The 18,945-nt window shown below is 36.7% G+C and overlaps 1 protein-coding gene across 8 annotated transcripts in view; it reads left to right on the top strand.

The window, feature by feature from the left end:
- Positions 1-18,945, top strand: part of CHD9 (chromodomain helicase DNA binding protein 9) — an 87,219-nt gene that overhangs the window by 44,805 nt on the left and 23,469 nt on the right. For all 8 annotated transcript variants that reach the window (XM_069027061.1, XM_069027057.1, XM_069027059.1 and 5 more), the window contains 14 exons: positions 3,076-3,225; positions 4,372-4,440; positions 4,529-4,584; positions 5,948-6,065; positions 6,581-6,667; positions 7,972-8,109; positions 10,278-10,399; positions 11,638-11,881; positions 12,967-13,143; positions 13,960-14,103; positions 14,203-14,458; positions 15,256-15,466; positions 17,468-17,663; positions 18,410-18,577. In XM_069027061.1, coding sequence (XP_068883162.1) covers positions 3,076-3,225; positions 4,372-4,440; positions 4,529-4,584; positions 5,948-6,065; positions 6,581-6,667; positions 7,972-8,109; positions 10,278-10,399; positions 11,638-11,881; positions 12,967-13,143; positions 13,960-14,103; positions 14,203-14,458; positions 15,256-15,466; positions 17,468-17,663; positions 18,410-18,577 — 2,136 coding nt within the window. The remainder of the gene's footprint in view (positions 1-3,075; positions 3,226-4,371; positions 4,441-4,528; positions 4,585-5,947; positions 6,066-6,580; positions 6,668-7,971; positions 8,110-10,277; positions 10,400-11,637; positions 11,882-12,966; positions 13,144-13,959; positions 14,104-14,202; positions 14,459-15,255; positions 15,467-17,467; positions 17,664-18,409; positions 18,578-18,945) is intronic.

Here is an 18,945-nt window from a genome sequence, read left to right as displayed (position 1 = left end):
GTTACTCTCACACGTCTGTGTATCTCATGGGTAGAGCCTTTCATCATCAGCCACTTTCCTCAGTTGAAAATCAGAAAATCCTTCAGCATAGAATCCCTTTTCCATAATGGGACATCAATGCCCTGCTTGTATCTGTTTAATTTCAGTACAGAAGCCCATAGGTTTGAGACTTGTAAGTGCTTACGCTGAGCTGGCAGTTAGACCTGATCCTTACTTTGGCTGAGAGTGAAAATGCAGAGATTGCCTAATAGAAGGGACATTTATCAGTGAAACTGGCTCTTTGAGAACTTTTAAAAGGTTTTTTTCAAGCTTTAATGTGTTTTTTTCTGAGCTGTTCTTCTGTAGAAACAGAAAAAAACCAGATTTCTTTCAGTGTTGGATCTGAAGGCAGCAGTGATCAATATGCTGATAGACTCGAGTTGCTTGTGGAATACTTCAGAAGTGCCAGATGAAGAATTGAAGTGGTCAAGTCATTCTCTTGAGGAATAGCTCTCTTGTAACTTACTTTCTGCATTTTTGTCATAGATTGCCCAGGAATAATAGTAACATAGCTAATTATTTCTAAAACTTGTGCACAAAGAAGCATGAAGTGTTGATAAGAGATTATATTCTATTTATGTGTGTATTAGTAACAGAATTATAACTTCTTGCTTTAGGGCAATCTCCAGTAAAGTAAGGTTATGTGCTGGAAATACACAGGTTTTTGTCCTGTGGCATTTTCATCCACAGAGGCAAAATCAGTTTTCAAAATAAGGTGCTGTTGAGTAGAAATTAATTGCATTAGTTGATGGTAGTTGTCAAAAAACAATTATGAGATACTGAATTGCCCTCTGGTGTTACACAGATAATAATGCTGGAGGGGAAAAGGGATCAGAAGCCATTTCCCAGAATGACTTCTCATTAACTGAAGTGATAGCTCATCTTAGGTAAAGGTAGGAAGGAACTGTAACTTCTCAGTAGTGTTCTGTTATCAGATAGACATAAATTTATAGGCCAGCAAATACGATATACAAGACTGAAGATCAGTTATTTCCTGGGTGTATTGTGTAATCACCTGCTCATGGTGTGAAGGGAGAAGAGGGTAGAGATGATAAGGGGTGCTGTGAGAGAGAAATAACTTTTACTGCAGAATGTCACAGAATTGCCCTGCTCTCTTTGAAGGAACTGGGGAGAAGCACGAAAGCAGGAAAGACATAAATTGCTTTACTTCATTAATTCATTTTCTCTTTAGTTTTTGAACATGTTCATGATTTTATTTTCAAAGAGTTTAATTTTTGTTGCAAATAGCTGTTTTGAAGCTCTGGGGGGCAATTTTAGGCCTTTTTTCTCCCCTGATTTATTTTGCATGCTTAGTTTCACATTTAGTGTCTTCCTTAAATAGATAGATTTGTTTTTATTTTTATTTTTAATGTGTGATCCTACTTCATTTTGTGTCTTAGAGCCATTTGTTTATGGCCATAGTTCTCAGCTCAGGGAAATACAAAAGTTTTTTTCCAAACAGCTCAGATGATGTATTAATGTGTTGGAGAACATATGTTGATGTTTTGCTAATCACTTCATACTTTAAGAAAAGACATAGTGAGAAGAATTGAAAATGCCAGTTACATAATTTTGCATTGCTCATATTACCTGGCTTTTTTTTTTTTAATCCTACTTCTGTCAGCAAACTATTATTGATTTAACTGTAATGTGACATTAGTGTGTCTTTGAATTAGAAATTCCTTTTGGTGCTAACACCCGACCCCGCACGAACTTTATGGAAGAACAGCTAATCTACATAAATGTTCAGAGCTCGGGAAGTAGTTTCATTTTTGCAGCTTCCCTAGAGGAATGGTCATGCCCATTCTTTGGCTTGGACTATATATGTAGGTTACTGCTCTGTAGTTGTGATGTAGTTAAAGTACAGCCATGTCTTTTACCAGAGACCAGCCAGACCAAGGGCTGAATTAACAGTCAGGAAGAAAAGTTCCTGTGCTGCAATCTCACTGTTACTTAATATCTGCTCTGCAGAAGCCAGTGTGACCACAGGATTTTGGGTTTTGTCCTATTCACAACTTACTCTCCCAACTGAGTACTGCAGTGTAATATAACATTGCAACTTGCAATGGATTTTCCTGCACAAAGATACCCTCTACTATGTAGCTCAATATAATAAACTTGTTTCATAGAGACTGTTTTGTTTTGCTGTTTTTATTTTTGTGATGATCAGTTCTCTAAAGCAGATTATAGTATTTTCAAATGTTAGCTTACTAGTTTGATATTGCTATTTTTATCCAGTGAATCCAATTTACAAATTAATCTTACGGTTAAATAGGCAGTGTCTCATATATTGGTACTGAGGGGTTGGAAATGTTATGCAATATCCTAATAATCTTAAGTATTTGAAACTGTGAGTGAGAAGGAATTATTTTCTTTGACTGAACATGCCTTCTTCAGCTGGAATTTGTTGTCCTCAGATTCTTGCAGAAACCAGAATGAAAGGTTAGAGAGAGAAACTGCAAAGTAAGCCAGATAATGCTGTGAAACAAGCCTTGATTAAGGTGGAGGAGGAAGTACAGACATGAACAAAGGAACAGACTTTTTAGCCATCACATCAGACTTCATCAGCAATCTGACCAATATGATCTAGTGAAATCTTCATAATTTTTTATATAGCACCGTTGTTTAGTAGAAACACCTCAGCTTATTTGATATCTTTTCCTCTGATTCTGCAGTTGGATGGTAACACTCTGCTGTTACACTGCATTAGGAAATCACTGTTGAAATACTGATGCTTGTGGGAGATCTGTTAAATATCAGCTTTGCTCCCATACCATGAAAAGACTGCTGTTTCATGTTTGCTTTTGAACCCTAAAAATAAAAGTATTGTATGCTTACATGAAAGAGAAAGGAACTGTTTAATTAATTGAACATAAATGAATCACAGAGGTACATTATTTCACGGTTTTTATCAAATGTTAGCCTTTGGTTTTAGGTACAGCTGAAGTGTTGCTTAGAGTGTCCCAGAACATGCAGCTCATGTTAGGGGAAATTTTGGGTAAAACCTGTATCTCTTTTCTTTCTCCTGCATGGCAGAAGAGAAGATCAAATCGTCAAGTTAAAAGGAAAAAATACGCTGAAGAGGGAGAAGGGAAACAATCAGAAGAAGAAGCAGCTAAAGTTTCTGTAAAAATCAAAAAGAATTCTGCCCCTTTACCTGCTGAACAGCCTTTACAATTATTTGTGGTAAGTAGAAATGGGCTTGGTCTGTGGGAAGTTTCTATTTGTCTCAAGCAGTTCAGTGAATAAAGCTCCTAATTTGGAATACATTATTATTTGTAAGCCACAGTTCAGTGTGACATTTTGCTAAGATCTTGAAAACTGGAAGAAATTACTTCTTACTATTTTTTTTTGTGTTGCAAACTTTTGTTGACTTAATTGAAGTTAAGAATAAGGATAAGACTAAGGATGGGTATATCTCAAATAATTTTTTATATGGCATAGGCATATGAAAAAGCTCTGTTCTAATGTTGCCATGACTTCGAGAAGCATCAAATTATTTGGGGGATCTCTGGTTACTGAGATGTTTGAAAGGGACACTCCTCGTCTCCCCACAACGCGTTCAGGTTTACACTTCACTGTTTAACTTGGTAGACTCAAACTTACTGTCAAGCCATTAGAGGTAAACAGAGTGACAGGGAAGAAACAGGAAAAAAGTGTTTGAGATGCTTGAAAGAGTGCCAGGAGTTGTAAGGGAAGGAGAACGATGGTATAGTTGGGAACAAATCAGACCAAGAGGGAAGGTGACTGATTATTGCAAGCAACTTTTTCAGATGATCTCTTTATCCCTGGAACCACAGCTGCAGTTGTGGCAGAGCTGTGTAATCCAATCTGTGTCTCATCTAAGCCCTGCTGGAATTCCCAGCCACAGCCTTTTCTCTCTTGATTCCACAGCATGTTTGTTACCTGTGTGCAGAGTAGATGTAGCAGACTGAGTTTGTCACATGCTGGGTTTCTTTCCTCTTTTTTCACCTGCCTGTCAGAGTTCTTCTCCACTTGCGTATAACTAAATTCTGGGTATGTCCAGTGCATCAGTTTAACTCAGCAGGGCATCAGAAACCCCAGTGCTTGCAGTGAGTGTGTTTGGCAGGTGAGCACTGCAGCTGATGATGTGTGGGAGGGCCAGACTTGCTGTACTTTTGCATGTAATCCTTTCGGGGTAGAGACCTGGATTTTAAATATTACTCCCAGCCTGTTAGGAAATGCTACTGGTAGAGGTTAAATTTACCTTTATTGCTCATCTTCTGACAAGCCACTTGTGGTTGAAGGTTTTAAGCCTGAGAGAGAGAGCATTTACTGCAGTTTTATAATATTGTTTTCCTGTGTTTATAGGAAAATCCAAGTGAAGAAGATGCAGCAATTGTAGACAAAATCTTATCCTCCAGGGTAATAAAGAAAGAAGTAAGTGATTGTCATGGAATAGAATACTTTCTTTGAAAAAGGGGTTTGCATCTATCATTTTACATTTCCCCTGAATTTCCTTTCCTAGATATCTGCTGGGATGACAGTAGACACAGAAGAGTTTTTTGTAAAATACAAGAACTAGTAAGTATTAAAAAGTTGTTTCATTAGATGTGTTGACTGCACTGTTAAGTATCATATTTATATACTCAAGTTTTGTATTGTTTGAAGGTTATTTTGTCATCTATTGAGATTTTTCTTTACCACTTTAATTTTCTAAGAATCTGCAATATATTGATAGTAATAATTCTAAAACTATCAGTGTTGTGAAATCAGCACTGTCCAATAAGCTGGCAGCCTTTATTTGCCAAAGAAGAGAAATTTTAGAGAAGATATTTATTAAATTAGAAGATATATTATTAAATTCAGCAGGGACTACATGCCTGAAGTAAATTTTAATTTCGTGAATTTAAATCAGAGGTTTTTTGTGAACCTAGATTAGATTTACAGTGTCATGTATTTAGGAGATGCCGATGTAATAGTCAGTCTTATTGTTTCAAAAAGAAAGAAAAAACTTGTGATAGAAGTGATTTTACATCAAAAGCAGGAAATAAGAAAAAAGACTAAAGAAAAAAAGAACTTTTCCCATATTTTATTTTAAATTTCATAACTGTTTTCCTGTTACTACTCAGTTCTTGATGCTGAAAATCAAGCACATTTTAAATTTTACATATGTGAATAATTTAATCAGATTTTTGCTAATAAATGTAATCTTTTTTTGAGACTCTGGTTCCACATGTTGTTGGAGAACATTCACCTCATGTTTTTTTGAAAGGATAAAGTCTGTCTTTTCATCTGAGAATGAGTAATCCCCAGCTGTACTTTATTTCTAGCATATCTTTAGAAAGCTGAAAAAATGATGACAATATACTAAGAAAGGGGGGTGAGGAAGAAATGTGTCCTCCTCTAATATAATTTCAGAAGGGGTCTCCTGGGGGCAGTTAGATGCTGTAGGTACTGGTGCTGATGTTTCCTCCTCCTTTGACTCAGAGCTTCTCTCCCAGCCCAAGCCAGTGACAAGTTCCTCTCTGCCACGGGCTCTGCTGCTCCTCACTGAGCTTTCTGTGGGCTGAGCTCTGTAATCCAGCAGTGCTTGTGGAGAGATGGTCACAGGAGGTACATGGGAAAATCAGATCCAATCTATTAAGTAATTTATATCTCTGGGTACTTTCTGATAGAGGTGTCAGATTTTAAACTTGACTTGTTTAAGCTCACTTGAAATAAGCTTGTTTCTCTTCTTAGGACACATGAAAGAAATTTGTGAATCTATAGAGTTCTATAGATTCCAGCTCAAAAATGCTGCCTTAACTTGGTGCTGCAAGATGATTATTTGGAGGAATAAATCTTGGATCTTTATGGTGGATTCTGTTATTTTAACTGTATATTAAAAATAGATAGTAAGCTCTTGCTTTCACCAGCGTGTTAATGTCAATCTCTGTGATTTTAGCTCATATCTCCACTGTGAGTGGGCCACAGAACAACAGCTTTTAAAAGATAAAAGAATCCAGCAGAAAATAAAACGATTCAAAGTAAGGAAAGCACAAAGAGCTCACTTTTTTGCAGATGTGAGTATGAAATATAAATTAAATAAGCTTTTTTTTTTTCCTTGTAAAATTGTGATTAGTAGTTTGCTTTTGTATAAAAGAGCTGATTGTTAGGAAGTAAAAATGAGCCATTGGTGTTGCAGCAGGGGGGTGGGTTATTTAATGCAATTTTAAGAACCAGTCTTCTGGAGTCACTGAACTAACCTGACTTAGATGGTTTAAAGTGGAATTGGTTGAGTAACTACTTAGAAGTGGTAAGGAGGGACGAATTACGTCAGTATGGCTAGTTTCTCTAGGACTTCCACAAGACAGCATTTCATCCAAGAATGAGTGGATCTAGTGTCAAATTCCTCTTCAGTGAGTGCTGCCAAAGAGAACCAAGGGGATGTGGGCAGGGGGCTGGTGTGGAATTTAAGGTCTGTGCAAAAGCCTCAATAATTTCCAACTACCAAATTCATTTTGTGTATAATGAGACCAAGTCTTAACATACCAACTATTTTTGCCTCTCTACTGATTTTAATAATCTTTCACTGCAGATGGAAGAGGAACCTTTTAATCCTGACTATGTTGAAGTAGACCGGGTATTAGAAGTGTCTCTTTGTGAAGATAAAGACACTGGTGAGGTAAATATGTGTTAAAGCAAGTCAGGAAGATACAGTTGTCAAATGCTACTTGCAGGTGTAATTTTATCAGATCTCACAGTAACACTTTATTGATTTTAAAACTTCACTAATATTTTTAATGAGACATGACAATCTTGTCCTTTCCTGTGCTAGCTATGGATTTGAAAGAGAAATCAGCATTTAATAGCTTATATTTTTATTAGTATTAGTAGGTCATAGTAGACAAAGCTTAGGTATTGACTGACATAAATGTGAGGTTCAGTAGTTGTCTTGTGGGTTCCATCAAAAGGCTATGTCTCTGACAGTGGCATGGGGTCACTGGTAATAAAAGCTTTAGGCAGCCAGTGATTTGAAGTGCTTTGATAACCACCAGTGAACCTTTCCCTCTGTATTTATCAAAACTCTTTTTTTAAATTTAAAGTACCTCTTCTGAAAAGCTATTAGAGAACGAAAACATTTTGAGATTAAAAAAAGAAAACAGAAAAGCAAGTCAAGCAATTAAATTGCCGAAATTCAAAAAGAGTCTGAGACAAGTGGAGATCAAAGACTGAGACGAAAGTTGTTGATTAAGGCTACTGGAATATCTATAATGCTTATTCTCCTTGTGTAGATAGCAAAATGAGCTGACTTTTACCCAGTGATTTCTACATTAATCTTCCTAAAGCAGGGTTGAGAGTTAAAATGACTTTTCATTTGTATGCAGCAGATTTGTCATTATTAAACTTTTAGAAAAAAATGTGTTGTCATAAGACTTTCCCCTCAGCTTCTGGAAGGATGACTATTTGGTTTTTAAATATTTATGTACCGAATCTAAATAAGATAATCTGCTTTGGTTCCATTTTTTTATATATGTTGTTCATCAAGACTGTAAAGCTCTATCAAAGTTTTGTTGATAAGACCTCTGGTTTAGGAGCTCTAAAGCTCTTTGGTTTAGGCCTAGGTAGCCTGATTTGGAGAGTGGAGGAAATGTCCTGGGTAGCACTTCTGTAGTTAGTCCTGCCACCTTGCCCCATTTCCACAAATACCACAAATACTGTAATTTATCTTTCCTGAGACTAAACCAAGATCTACTTGTGGGTAAGTGGGATTGAAAAGTACTCAACAGGTCTACAAAAAGTGGCAGAGTGTGAGGAACCAAGGCTAAGTAGGTAGATAACAGGAATCTCCATTGAACATTTAAAAAATTGTTAGAAATACGCTTTTAATTCCAGCTCTTGGGTAAGCAAGCTACTCTAATAGTAAGGCATATTAGCAGTCTGTATACTAAATTAAAAACTGATAACATTCAGAATTTTCTTCTGCAGCCTGTTATTTACTATTTAGTAAAATGGTGTTCGTTGCCATATGAAGACAGTACGTGGGAGCTGAAAGAAGATGTAGATCAAGCAAAAATAGAAGAATTTGAACAATTACAAGCTTCCAGGCCTGACTCAAGGAGATTGGTAAAATTATACCTAATTTACTTGTCTGTCTTGGTAAATCTGACTTGGTTTTCCCAGCTTTAAACTCTTGTGTTAAAACCTAAGGCTTATTGACATTCTGTGTAAGGAAAGCATCTGTGTGCCTTGTTACCTAGGAATAATAAAATACACAGGTAGGCACAGATAAATATTCTTATCTTAGTTGTTACGCTAAAAAAATAAAAATTTTTGCTTAGGAAAAAACCTGAAGTGCTTGAGCTTCTAACTGAGCAGTGAGTGCACATTGAAACTGGCTATCACAGAATCTGAGCACCTTTAAAATGAGCAGAAACCAGGATGATGTATTAACACCCTTTTATAGAGAAGAGAGTTAAGTCTTGTGCTTCAGCACTGAAGAGTGTTGGCAAATGAGATCTGTCAAAGATCCTGTAATTTCTTCCTGCTTTTATTTTTCTTCTTGTCGTTAAATAGCTAGCTGAAAGAAAGAAAAATACGTGTAATAAGGAAACATGTTTTATCTTTAAATTATCAATCTTCTGTCTCCTAGGGCAGGAGAAAGCAAAATAGTTCTATTTCAAGTCCTGTATGTCATTGTCAGAGTAGGACATGTGTCCTGCGTGGTGTAGTACAACACTTGTTTTAACTTACTTCTTTTACATAGCTAAATATGCGCAATATTTTAATTCAGAGGCTTTGGAATTTATTTTAATGGTTTTTCCATCTACAGATAATGACAGTAGTCACGATTAACATCTTTATATTATATTGAGTTCATTTTTGTAGTATTTATTTAAAATCCTGACATTTTGGCATGTGGGAAGAAGAGCTTTTATACCTCTGTTACCATATTTGGCTGTGAGAGAAAAAGATGATTAAAGCGCAACTGTACAACTGACAGTCATCTCAGCATCAGCAACAAGTATTTTTGCTTCAGGCTCCAGCAGCTACAAGAAATTATTTGCTGACTGCAGCCCTGCAAGCCGGAGTGTGGCTGCTCTGAGTGTGGGGGAGTGGACAGATGGCAGGTGGTGGGAGAGGGGAGGAAGCCACAGCTGCTGGGGAGGGACAGCTCCTGCTGCGCCCAGACCTGGGTTCAGGTGATGCCGACGCTGGCAGTGCAGAGAGAGAAAATTCACGTGGAAAATTCAGAGCTGCCACATGAGTCTCGAGTGAATGCAAGCTTTTATAAATGTTGAGAAATGGGGAGGGAGTGGGGGGGGAAGTACAGCTGGTGAGAAAAGCTCTTACTAAAATTACTTCGCTTGAATGTGTGAGTTTGTTCACGTTGGGATGGAGGAGCTATCAGAAGAGTTTTCTGCTGGAATCCTACCTAGTATCAGTCAAAAACTATGATTTCACCTCTAAGTTGCCTGCTAAGCTAGAGGCCAGGCTGTTCTGGCTCCAGGCTTGGGAGCTAGTATGTGTGTATCTGTAAGTATTTTCTATGTAGCCTCTCAGCTTTCCTTAGCTTGCTAGGGCCCTGAAGGTGATACACCTCGATACTGTCAGTCTGTTTTGTCATGGCCTTTGCATCATGACCCTGCAGATGCTGATGCTGACTTTGATCTGATCCCTGGGGGAAATCTATTCAGGACACTAAACCTCTCAGAAGTTTGCATTTTTTTGTACTCCTGACCCTGGCTTCCTGCATTGGCTGTGGGACAGAGTGGTCAGCATTGACCAGGGCAATTGCAGAAGGGAGAGGGTAAGATCACAGTAACTGTGTAGATGCCCAGACTGCTTCAGCATCAGCATTCAGAGCTACCTAAGACTTCAGGGGTGTTGGTAATCCCAAATACTCAGTTGGCTCTCTTGTAGGTCAGCTGTCTGTTCTTAGAGCTGCCAAAGTGAAATTTCAAGTACTCTTGAAATATCATATATAAATGAATTAATGTGTCATGTTATTTCTGCCAAAGTATTTGTATTCTGTTTTTTAGAAACCAGTTGCTTGATTTTATTATAATATAGTTTAAATTAATTTTAAAAGTAGCAGTTCGTAGAGAAAAATAAATACAAATTTCAGGTTTCTGCAGACTATTAACTAGTAAGTGATGTTAACAATGACACTTTAAAGTTTGAATAATAACATTCTAAATCTAGAGTGATACACTAATAATGTAGTGCAGTTAGATATTTTGGAAAAATAAAGCATATATCAACCTGTATGTATATTAATCTTTCCCTTAAAGGATCGACCACCTCCAAACTCCTGGAAGAAGATAGAACAGTCCAGGGAATATAAAAATGGCAATCAGCTCAGGGAATATCAACTGGAAGGACTTAACTGGCTCCTATTCAACTGGTACAATAGGTATATGCATGGAATATTTTTTAATGTAGATTTTGAACCATATGTAGTGAATTGCTGTTATTTGGTATAAATACTGTTTTAACTAAAAAAATTGCAATTTCTCTGCTTATAGCTAAAAGGATGTAACTGGAACAAATTTCTCTCCCTTTGGGCGTGCAAGGACATTTTTATCTACAAAAATTAGCAAAATGTTAAAATAATGCAACTAACATTTTTAATGGCTAAACTTTCATAACTAAATTTTCAATGGCTATGTGGAAATTAAAACAAGAACAAGAAAAGAGCAAGCTTTCAGAATTTTTGAAACTGGGAAACGCATCTTTTAAAATGATTGCTAGAAATAGTATGTATTTCAAAAAAAGTTACCTCTCTTCAGTAAGGCTAGTAAATAATCTTATTATCTGTATTTTAAGCTAAAGTTAACTTTTGTTCATTAATGCTATGTGATATGAACAGGAATATAATCACTTTGAAGATCTTTTCCAGAATGATGTATTTTCTCTGTATCTAAGTTGAATTTCTATTAATGAATCTTCCTGCTTTGCTGTATTTTCGAACTACCAGTTGCATGTGCCTCATAGAGATGATGGCAGCAGGCATAGCATTTACCATTGATCTGCAGAAGGAAATCTGGTTTTAATTCTCATTTAAGCACTGCAGAGCTGTGTGACACCTGCAAACAGAGTGAAGGGCTGGAATGTATGGCTGAGGGCAACCATGGAGTGGTACTTCATGCAGTAACTTAGTTATAGGCATCTGTCTAGTTCTGGAATCAAAAAGGGAAATCTGTTAATGATGCTCTAATGGATTCCTTTCATGTGAGTGTAGCTGGGATACTTCCCATCTGTGATTTCTAGGGAATCTTCATTAATTTCTAGCAGTTTTGTCAAGGTGAATGTGCATGTACAAAACCTGCTTAATTTAAATTCCTTTAATTAGGGCAGAGGTAGTCTCAAAAGAATACTTCTGGAATATTTTTGTAGGAGAACTTCACGGAACACTCCATTCTCAGGTTTTGACGATGTTAAACCTGATGCAAAGCTTTACACAAAAGTTTTGTGAGCCTTCTTTCACCTTAACAAGAGAACACTTGCAAGGATCTTTCTGCAGTTCCTCTGTTTTGACTGTTGTTGTAAACTGGTATATTTGAGCTTTGTTTTTGTAAATTGCTCATTGTGGTAACAGCTTTAGGGTCTGTACTTTCTTTGATGGTAGTAACAAATATTTTTTGCTTTCAGGCGAAATTGCATTTTAGCAGATGAAATGGGCCTTGGAAAAACCATTCAGTCCATTACATTCCTGTATGAAATCCTCCTGACTGGTATAAGAGGCCCTTTCCTGATCATAGCTCCGCTTTCCACTATAACAAACTGGGAGAGAGAATTCCGCACGTGGACTGACCTGAATGTTGTGGTGTACCATGGAAGTATGATCAGCAGGCAGATGATTCAGCAGTATGAGATGTACTTCAGGGACTCCCAGGTATTGTAAAGTCACTTGTGTGCAGTAACTCACCCAAAATATGGTTCAGGTGGCAGTAATGACAAGTGTATTTGACAATATCTGTGTGTTTATCTTGGTGAAAGTCATTTCACGTTCCAGGATGTTACATAGGAGCATCTTCAACAAATGCTTACTGGGTAAATTCAGTGGCAGTGTTTTGCAGCAAGATGTGTGTGTTGTTTCACTGTGCTGAGTAATTTTGCAATTGAATAGCAGTGATGCTGATACTCTTGTGGAGATTAAAGTGTACACAGATGGTTACAGTTGGGTCCTGAATTTGAAGAGCAGGGAGAAAGAAAACAATTAAGCTCTGCTACCTTTATGTAGCTGTTGATTTCCTTTTGCTGGTGTTAACTGTGTACAGTTTGCTTTTCAGTCTGAAATATGTACCCTTAAATGGCATGAGAAAACCTTGAAATCTAATTATTTTAAAAGGGTTTTGTTTTCCTTTTTTTATATATTGAGCATAACTTTTTTTTAATTGTCATGGTATTTCTTCAAAATTGATAAGGCTGAGAACTTCTTATTAATTAGTGCTAAATACCAAAATGACATCTTGTTTGTCTGGTGAGTTATTCTGTACTGCCTTGCTGAAGGCCTTACATATTCTCCTTGTCAGACCAATGGAGTAAGCTGGATAAAAAGTTTTCATTTAGCTCTCAGGTGGTACTGTGATTACTTACTGTATGTCTGCTAACTGTATTAATGTCATATGTTTTCATTGACTGACTGTAGAATTTTTCCAGTCACTCTTTCAGATTTTCTCAGGGTTAAAAAATGGGGTTTTGTCTACATGCACCTTCTGAAACAGTTCTGTTAGATGGTATATCTGAAATTCAAAAGTGGTTAAAATTTTACTGTTGGTTAGATAATACGGATTTGGGTCCGTGAATATTACTCATTAGTATTAGTTAGAGAGTTACAAAGATTAATAAATGTGATGGCAAAGCAATTTATAATGTAAAATCCAGTGTCTGACTCCTGGCAAAATTTCAACAACAAAATCTGTAAATTGAGTAGATGGGAGGGAATGTAACAAATTGTGTGTGTTGATGAATTTCTAGGGCCGTATTGTTCGAGGTACCTACAGGTTCCAGGCCATTATTACAACTTTTGAAATGATTCTTGGTGGGTGTCCAGAATTAAATGCAATCGAGTGGCGGTGCGTTATTATTGATGAAGCTCACAGACTGAAGAATAAAAACTGCAAACTTTTGGAAGGACTAAAATTAATGAATCTTGTGAGTAACTGCAGTTCGCTTTTTGGGGTTGATTTTAGTTCAGTATAGTATGATAATAAATAAAAAATTTGCTTTACATGCCAAAAAAGACCTCTCAAGTGGTCTTTCTTGAGAGATAACTATTCCTGATACTCTTCAAACATATGTGGTTTTGATAGCTGATGGTGGTATATTTTTGATTAAACAAAATGTGGCAAGTTCTCACTGTAAGCATAATCTATTTCTGATGATACTGTTATATCGTTTTTGTTTTGATTAGGATGAAAATATAATTTCAATTTTGCTTTTGTTTTTGTGCAATGTGTTAAAATCTGGAGAGTATTTTAAGCAAATTATTTAACAATAAAAGCAAGCAAGTAGTAGGATTTTAAACAGATTTATTGTCTAGTCCAGTAGTTAAGATTTTTTAAAGCAGATAACTACCATGTATCAGATGCACCAGGACTAGTTTTGCATTTTTTTTATTGCTTCATTATTACTTTCTTTAGGGTTCTCAGAAGTCATCTAAATTGCTTTCTGATACCTGCTTAGTGTATACTTTCCACACTGTAGAGAGGGAGGATTATAAATGTATGAATATTACAGGGGAAGTCAGTGTGTTCACTCATTCTTTCATTACAGATGTAGGGAGAGAAAATTTAAAGAAAAGCTACTAGGAAATACTTACTGGTGTTTTTAAAATAAATCTGCTTATCTGTATTACCTGTGTTCTTAGTGACACACAGAACTGGTATTTTTGGGTTTTGATGCTCAGACTAAAACATTTTTGCATATGTGTGCATATCAGGTTATGTAAGGTGTTTCTTCTTTTTCTAGGAGCATAAAGTGCTGTTAACAGGTACCCCACTGCAGAACACAGTAGAAGAATTATTTAGCCTCCTTCATTTCCTGGAACCATTGCGTTTTCCTGCTGAATCCACGTTCATGCAAGAGTTTGGAGACCTTAAAACAGAGGAACAGGTATAAGTTCATCTGAGCTTTAGTGTTTTAAGAGGGACTTCCTTTTAATTGAGCTACAGTATCACCTTATGTTCCAACAAACTGTTGTGCTTCCTTTAGGTTCAGAAACTACAAGCTATCCTGAAACCCATGATGCTCAGGAGATTAAAAGAAGATGTAGAAAAAAAGCTGGCTCCTAAGGAGGAAACCATAATTGAAGTAGAACTAACTAATATTCAGAAGAAATATTACCGAGCTATTTTGGAGAAAAATTTTGCTTTCTTATCCAAAGGAGCAGGGCAAGCAAATGTACCCAATCTGGTTAACACTATGATGGAACTCAGAAAGTGTTGTAATCACCCTTATCTCATCAAAGGTAAATACAGGATAAGAACTGATTTTTTTAAACTTTTTTATTTTTATTTAAAATATGTAAGAATTTTGTAATAATTTGTTGGTGTTTTCTTCAGATTTTCCAAGGATTGGATTAGGTAGAAACATTTTTTTGATAGTTACAAGACAAAATTGTGAGACATTTGCATATTTGAGGCCTGAAGCTTGAACTTTTTCTGTAGGATTACACAGAACATTTAGAAGCAATTATCTGATGGAAATGGTACAGCTCTTTAAAAGCTGTATGAACAAGAACTTTAAGGTCTAAGTTTTAAAATGAATGCTTCTTCCTAGTTATATGATCTCTGTCAGTCTTCAGTGCTTTTCTCACTTACTGATAACTGATGTTTTTCCTGACTTGCAAAATAATACACTTTACGCTCCAAAAGTTCTGGCTGTGGTTTCAGAAGTAGTATTCAAAACACTGGGTTATTTTCAAAGACTCATGACCCATTTAAAATATCACAAAGACAAAAGAACTTGTTTTTTTAGTAGGTTTTTTTTGAGAATAAGTATTTCAGTTTCTGAAATTTGGAGAAGGGGGTTTACCCTCATCCAAGGTGTTTGTTCTGTTTAAAAACTTAAGACTTGTTTTCAAAGCTGATAAATATAAATGTTCTTGCTTAGACTTCAGACCTATCCAGAACTCTGTTCTGTCTCCACCAGTGCCTAAAAGGGAATATTTAGAGTACAGCACTGATTTTGGTAACTTAGATTTGAATGTATGAGGAGATATTTGTGTAGATACACCTGTAGATATGCAAGTATATCCTTTGATAGGTGCTGAAGAGAAGATCCTTGGAGAGTTTAAAGAAACATACAGTCCAAGTGCTCCTGACTTTCACCTGCAAGCAATGATCCAGTCTGCTGGGAAATTGGTTCTTATTGATAAGCTTCTTCCAAAAATGAAAGCAGGAGGCCACAAGGTCCTCATCTTCTCTCAAATGGTGCGCTGCCTTGATATTTTGGAGGATTACCTTATACATAAAAGGTAAGATTCATATTCTGTATCCTATAGTGTATTGTTGTGTGAGTGGTAGTGTAGGGTTAATGACAGCAGCACACCAAAGCTGGGAGTTGTTTTGTTTGCTAATCAGTGTGAAACTTGGTGTTCTGTGTTCATTTGTTCACTGACTAATTAAAAACTTCAGAGGAAAACTAAGGAGAGGTTGTCCAATTTGAGTAAACGATGTGCCTTCACTTTGTTGCTTTTTTTATTAAACATTCAATTATGTATATACTGTTATTGCATTTTCTGTTAGAAACCAAGTAAATTCAAGCTTATCATTGCTTGTCCAAACCCCAGGAAGCACTGAATGTGTTCTTCACTTACACAGTGTTGAGCTGGGACCAGATGGATCCAAGATAACAGCTCCTTGCTTCAAAAGGAATATAAGCACAAAATGATAAACAACTGGAGATGTGTTTTTTATTAATGTAAAAGTGCAAATGTTCTTCCTATCTTTCCTAAATGGACTGCTTTGAATTTTGCAGCAGAGCTGGACGCCCAGCCATTAACCTGCTCCATAGGCTGGCTTTGGTCATCACATGTAATTGCACCCTCTGATTATTACTGACTGTTGACTCCAGGGAAATTAAATGCTTATTTGGGCATATGACTAAATAAATGCATAAAACCTTAGACTTGGTTACAATCAGTAGTTGCTGTATCAACCTGAAAATCTGTAACAAGGCATAGTTCTTGTTTTACTAGTGGATTTGTTGCAATGTACATACTGCTTTGAAGTGTGTAGTTGTCAGTGAACTACATCGTAGAGAGTAACATGTTGAAAACCAAAAATTATTAATGTTAAGCCTTCCTGCAGTGGATACTGGAATACTGGATAGTAGATTATTTTAATTCCTCTTTTGGTGATAGTTTTATATTAAGGCTGTCTGTTGGAACTGGGAGTGCAACAGTTTCTATGTTTTATTTTAAAAAATTAATTTTAACTTCATAGTAGTATTTATAATTCAGTATGGAAAATATTCCTTCTTCTGCAACATTGTTACATTTATACCAGTGAATCATTATCTACAGGTGGAATCTTCTGAAATCCATAGAAGCCGAAATTTGCTTTGTGCTGCCATTTGGTTAGAAATGCTGGAGTGCACACATGATCAGACTTAGCACTTGACAGAATTCAGGCCTGTAGGAGATAGATGGCTGCCTGCCAGAATGCCTGTGGTCCTGTGGATTATCTGCTGTGCCATTTTATAGCTGATGAGAAGAAAAATGGTTGTGAGGCTTTTTGACTGCTAGATACACATTCAGCATCTTACTCAGTTTACAAGTACAGAAGTATTTGCTCCCTTTTTAAGCATTTTACTTGATTTCAGAAGTCTCTAAGCAGTCTTTGTAATTGTCAAAGTTAACAAATGACAGTTTTACTTCAGGCTTGAAAATTTGCTGGGTTAAGTCTAGGAAGCCTTGGTAAAGACTGTTAGAGGTGCTGTCATGTCATTTTTGTTCCATTTCTCTTCAGCTTTACAGAATCAATATGCCTTTGTCCAGTGACAGCTCACCAAATTCTGCTTTCTGCTGATTACTTGGTTCCCCCTAATGTGTTCAGACAATTTGGTGTATAATACAAGAGTCCACTGTCCTGCTTCTGTGATCCTAGACAGGGATCCAAGGATAGTATGTGAAAAACTTGAGTGTCCACGTAGGACTTCAGATTAGGGTGTGTTTTAATGCAACTAAGTGCCATGGTAATACATGTATAATCAGGTAGTTGCTTAGTGGACAAAATGCAGAAGAACTTGTCTTAAAATGCTCAGTGATTGGACTTGCTGATGTGTATTGGTGCTACAGACGTGCAGGTTCTGACGTGATTCTTGGTTATGTTACCCACTGCTAATCAGAGTTAGTCTTTATAACTTTCCTTCTCTGTAAAGAATAAATCTATCAGCAGTAGATCCGTTCAAATCCACCCTTAAATGATGAGAACACTTGTAATGCTCTGTGTGTTGTATCTGTGGCCGTTGGCAGGTATTTGTACGAGCGAATCGACGGGCGCGTGCGAGGGAACCTCAGGCAAGCTGCCATCGACCGCTTCAGCAAACCAGACTCGGATCGCTTCGTCTTCCTCCTCTGCACCAGGGCTGGGGGCCTGGGCATCAACTTGACTGCAGCAGATACCTGTATCATTTTTGATTCTGACTGGAATCCTCAAAATGACCTGCAGGTAAATTTCTTTGGTAGTGAGCCCTAATTAAACCCGATGGGTGAAAACTTCATCACTTTGAATATTGTCTCTGTTTGAACACATGTAATTTTAAAACATTCATGTTTCTAAGGCGTGTGTTTAAAGTTTTTTAATGTCTTCTATTCTGAACAGATTTCATTTGGTTGTGAACTTTTTCTTTCAAATTGGTGACTTTTGAAAAATGCAACACAGTTAAAGTCAGTGAGTTGATAAAACCCTTAAGAATTGATGACACTGTGAACCTGGGGGCTATATTTTGCATGAACTGACTGACACAATTTATGGAAATAGAGGTGTTCAGTTGAAACATAATATACAGAAAAGGATTAATACGCATTAAGAAAAAGTGAATTAATCAAATCTAGGAATTGGATGCTGGAATTGAAATAATTCTCAAGTTGCAACTCCTTTACTGTTTGTGTCTGGAGATGAGATAACTTAGGAGCTAGCAGGTCTTTTTACCTGGTGTTACTGCAAGGGAAGTACCAGTCAGGAGCATTCAGCACAGGTCATTCATCTGCATTTTACTTGCTGCACTGTTCAGAAAACTGTTCATAATGTGTAAAATGTCTGATAGCTTCTGTTCACTTAAATGTGTATTGACTCCTTTTGAGTTCATGCTCTTGTTTTTGGCTTGGGCTACAACAGAAACAGGTTTTTAAAAATCAGTATCTCATTCCTAGGTAAGTCTAAATTCTAACTGCCCTTTTCCCATCCTTCCAAAGGCTCAAGCCCGATGCCACAGGATTGGTCAGAACAAAGCAGTGAAGGTCTACAGATTGATTACACGTAATTCCTATGAGAGAGAGATGTTTGACAGAGCAAGTCTGAAGCTGGGACTGGATAAGGCTGTCTTGCAGAGTATGAGTGGAAGAGAAAACAGTGTTGGTGGTGTATGTAGATTTATTTCCTGAAATAACCTTCGTTTTGCTTTTGTAATCATGTGGGAATTACTTTAAATCACAGAAGCTGCCACTTTTCCCTTTTTCTCTCATTTGCATCTCCATTCTGTTCTCTGATACGGACTAGCAATATAGTTGATACAATTTAAAATATAGTCAGTTATTCTGATAAATCTTTCACTGTTTCTTGCCTCATAAAGTTCAAGGTAGATAATGTCAAAGTTTAAAACAAGGAAAAAGGTTTCTCTTTGTTTCCTTGTATCTTCTCATATTAATATAATGTGTTACTTTAATGTAAGTATGAACAGGTGATTTTTTTAAACATGCACATCATGGTGTTGAGAATAGCCAAAGGAAAA

This window comes from Aphelocoma coerulescens, chromosome 11 (assembly GCF_041296385.1).
Source record: "Aphelocoma coerulescens isolate FSJ_1873_10779 chromosome 11, UR_Acoe_1.0, whole genome shotgun sequence".
NCBI lineage: Eukaryota > Metazoa > Chordata > Aves > Passeriformes > Corvidae > Aphelocoma > Aphelocoma coerulescens.
Note: the sequence above shows the minus strand (reverse complement) of the source record. Positions and strands in the feature narration are given on the sequence as shown.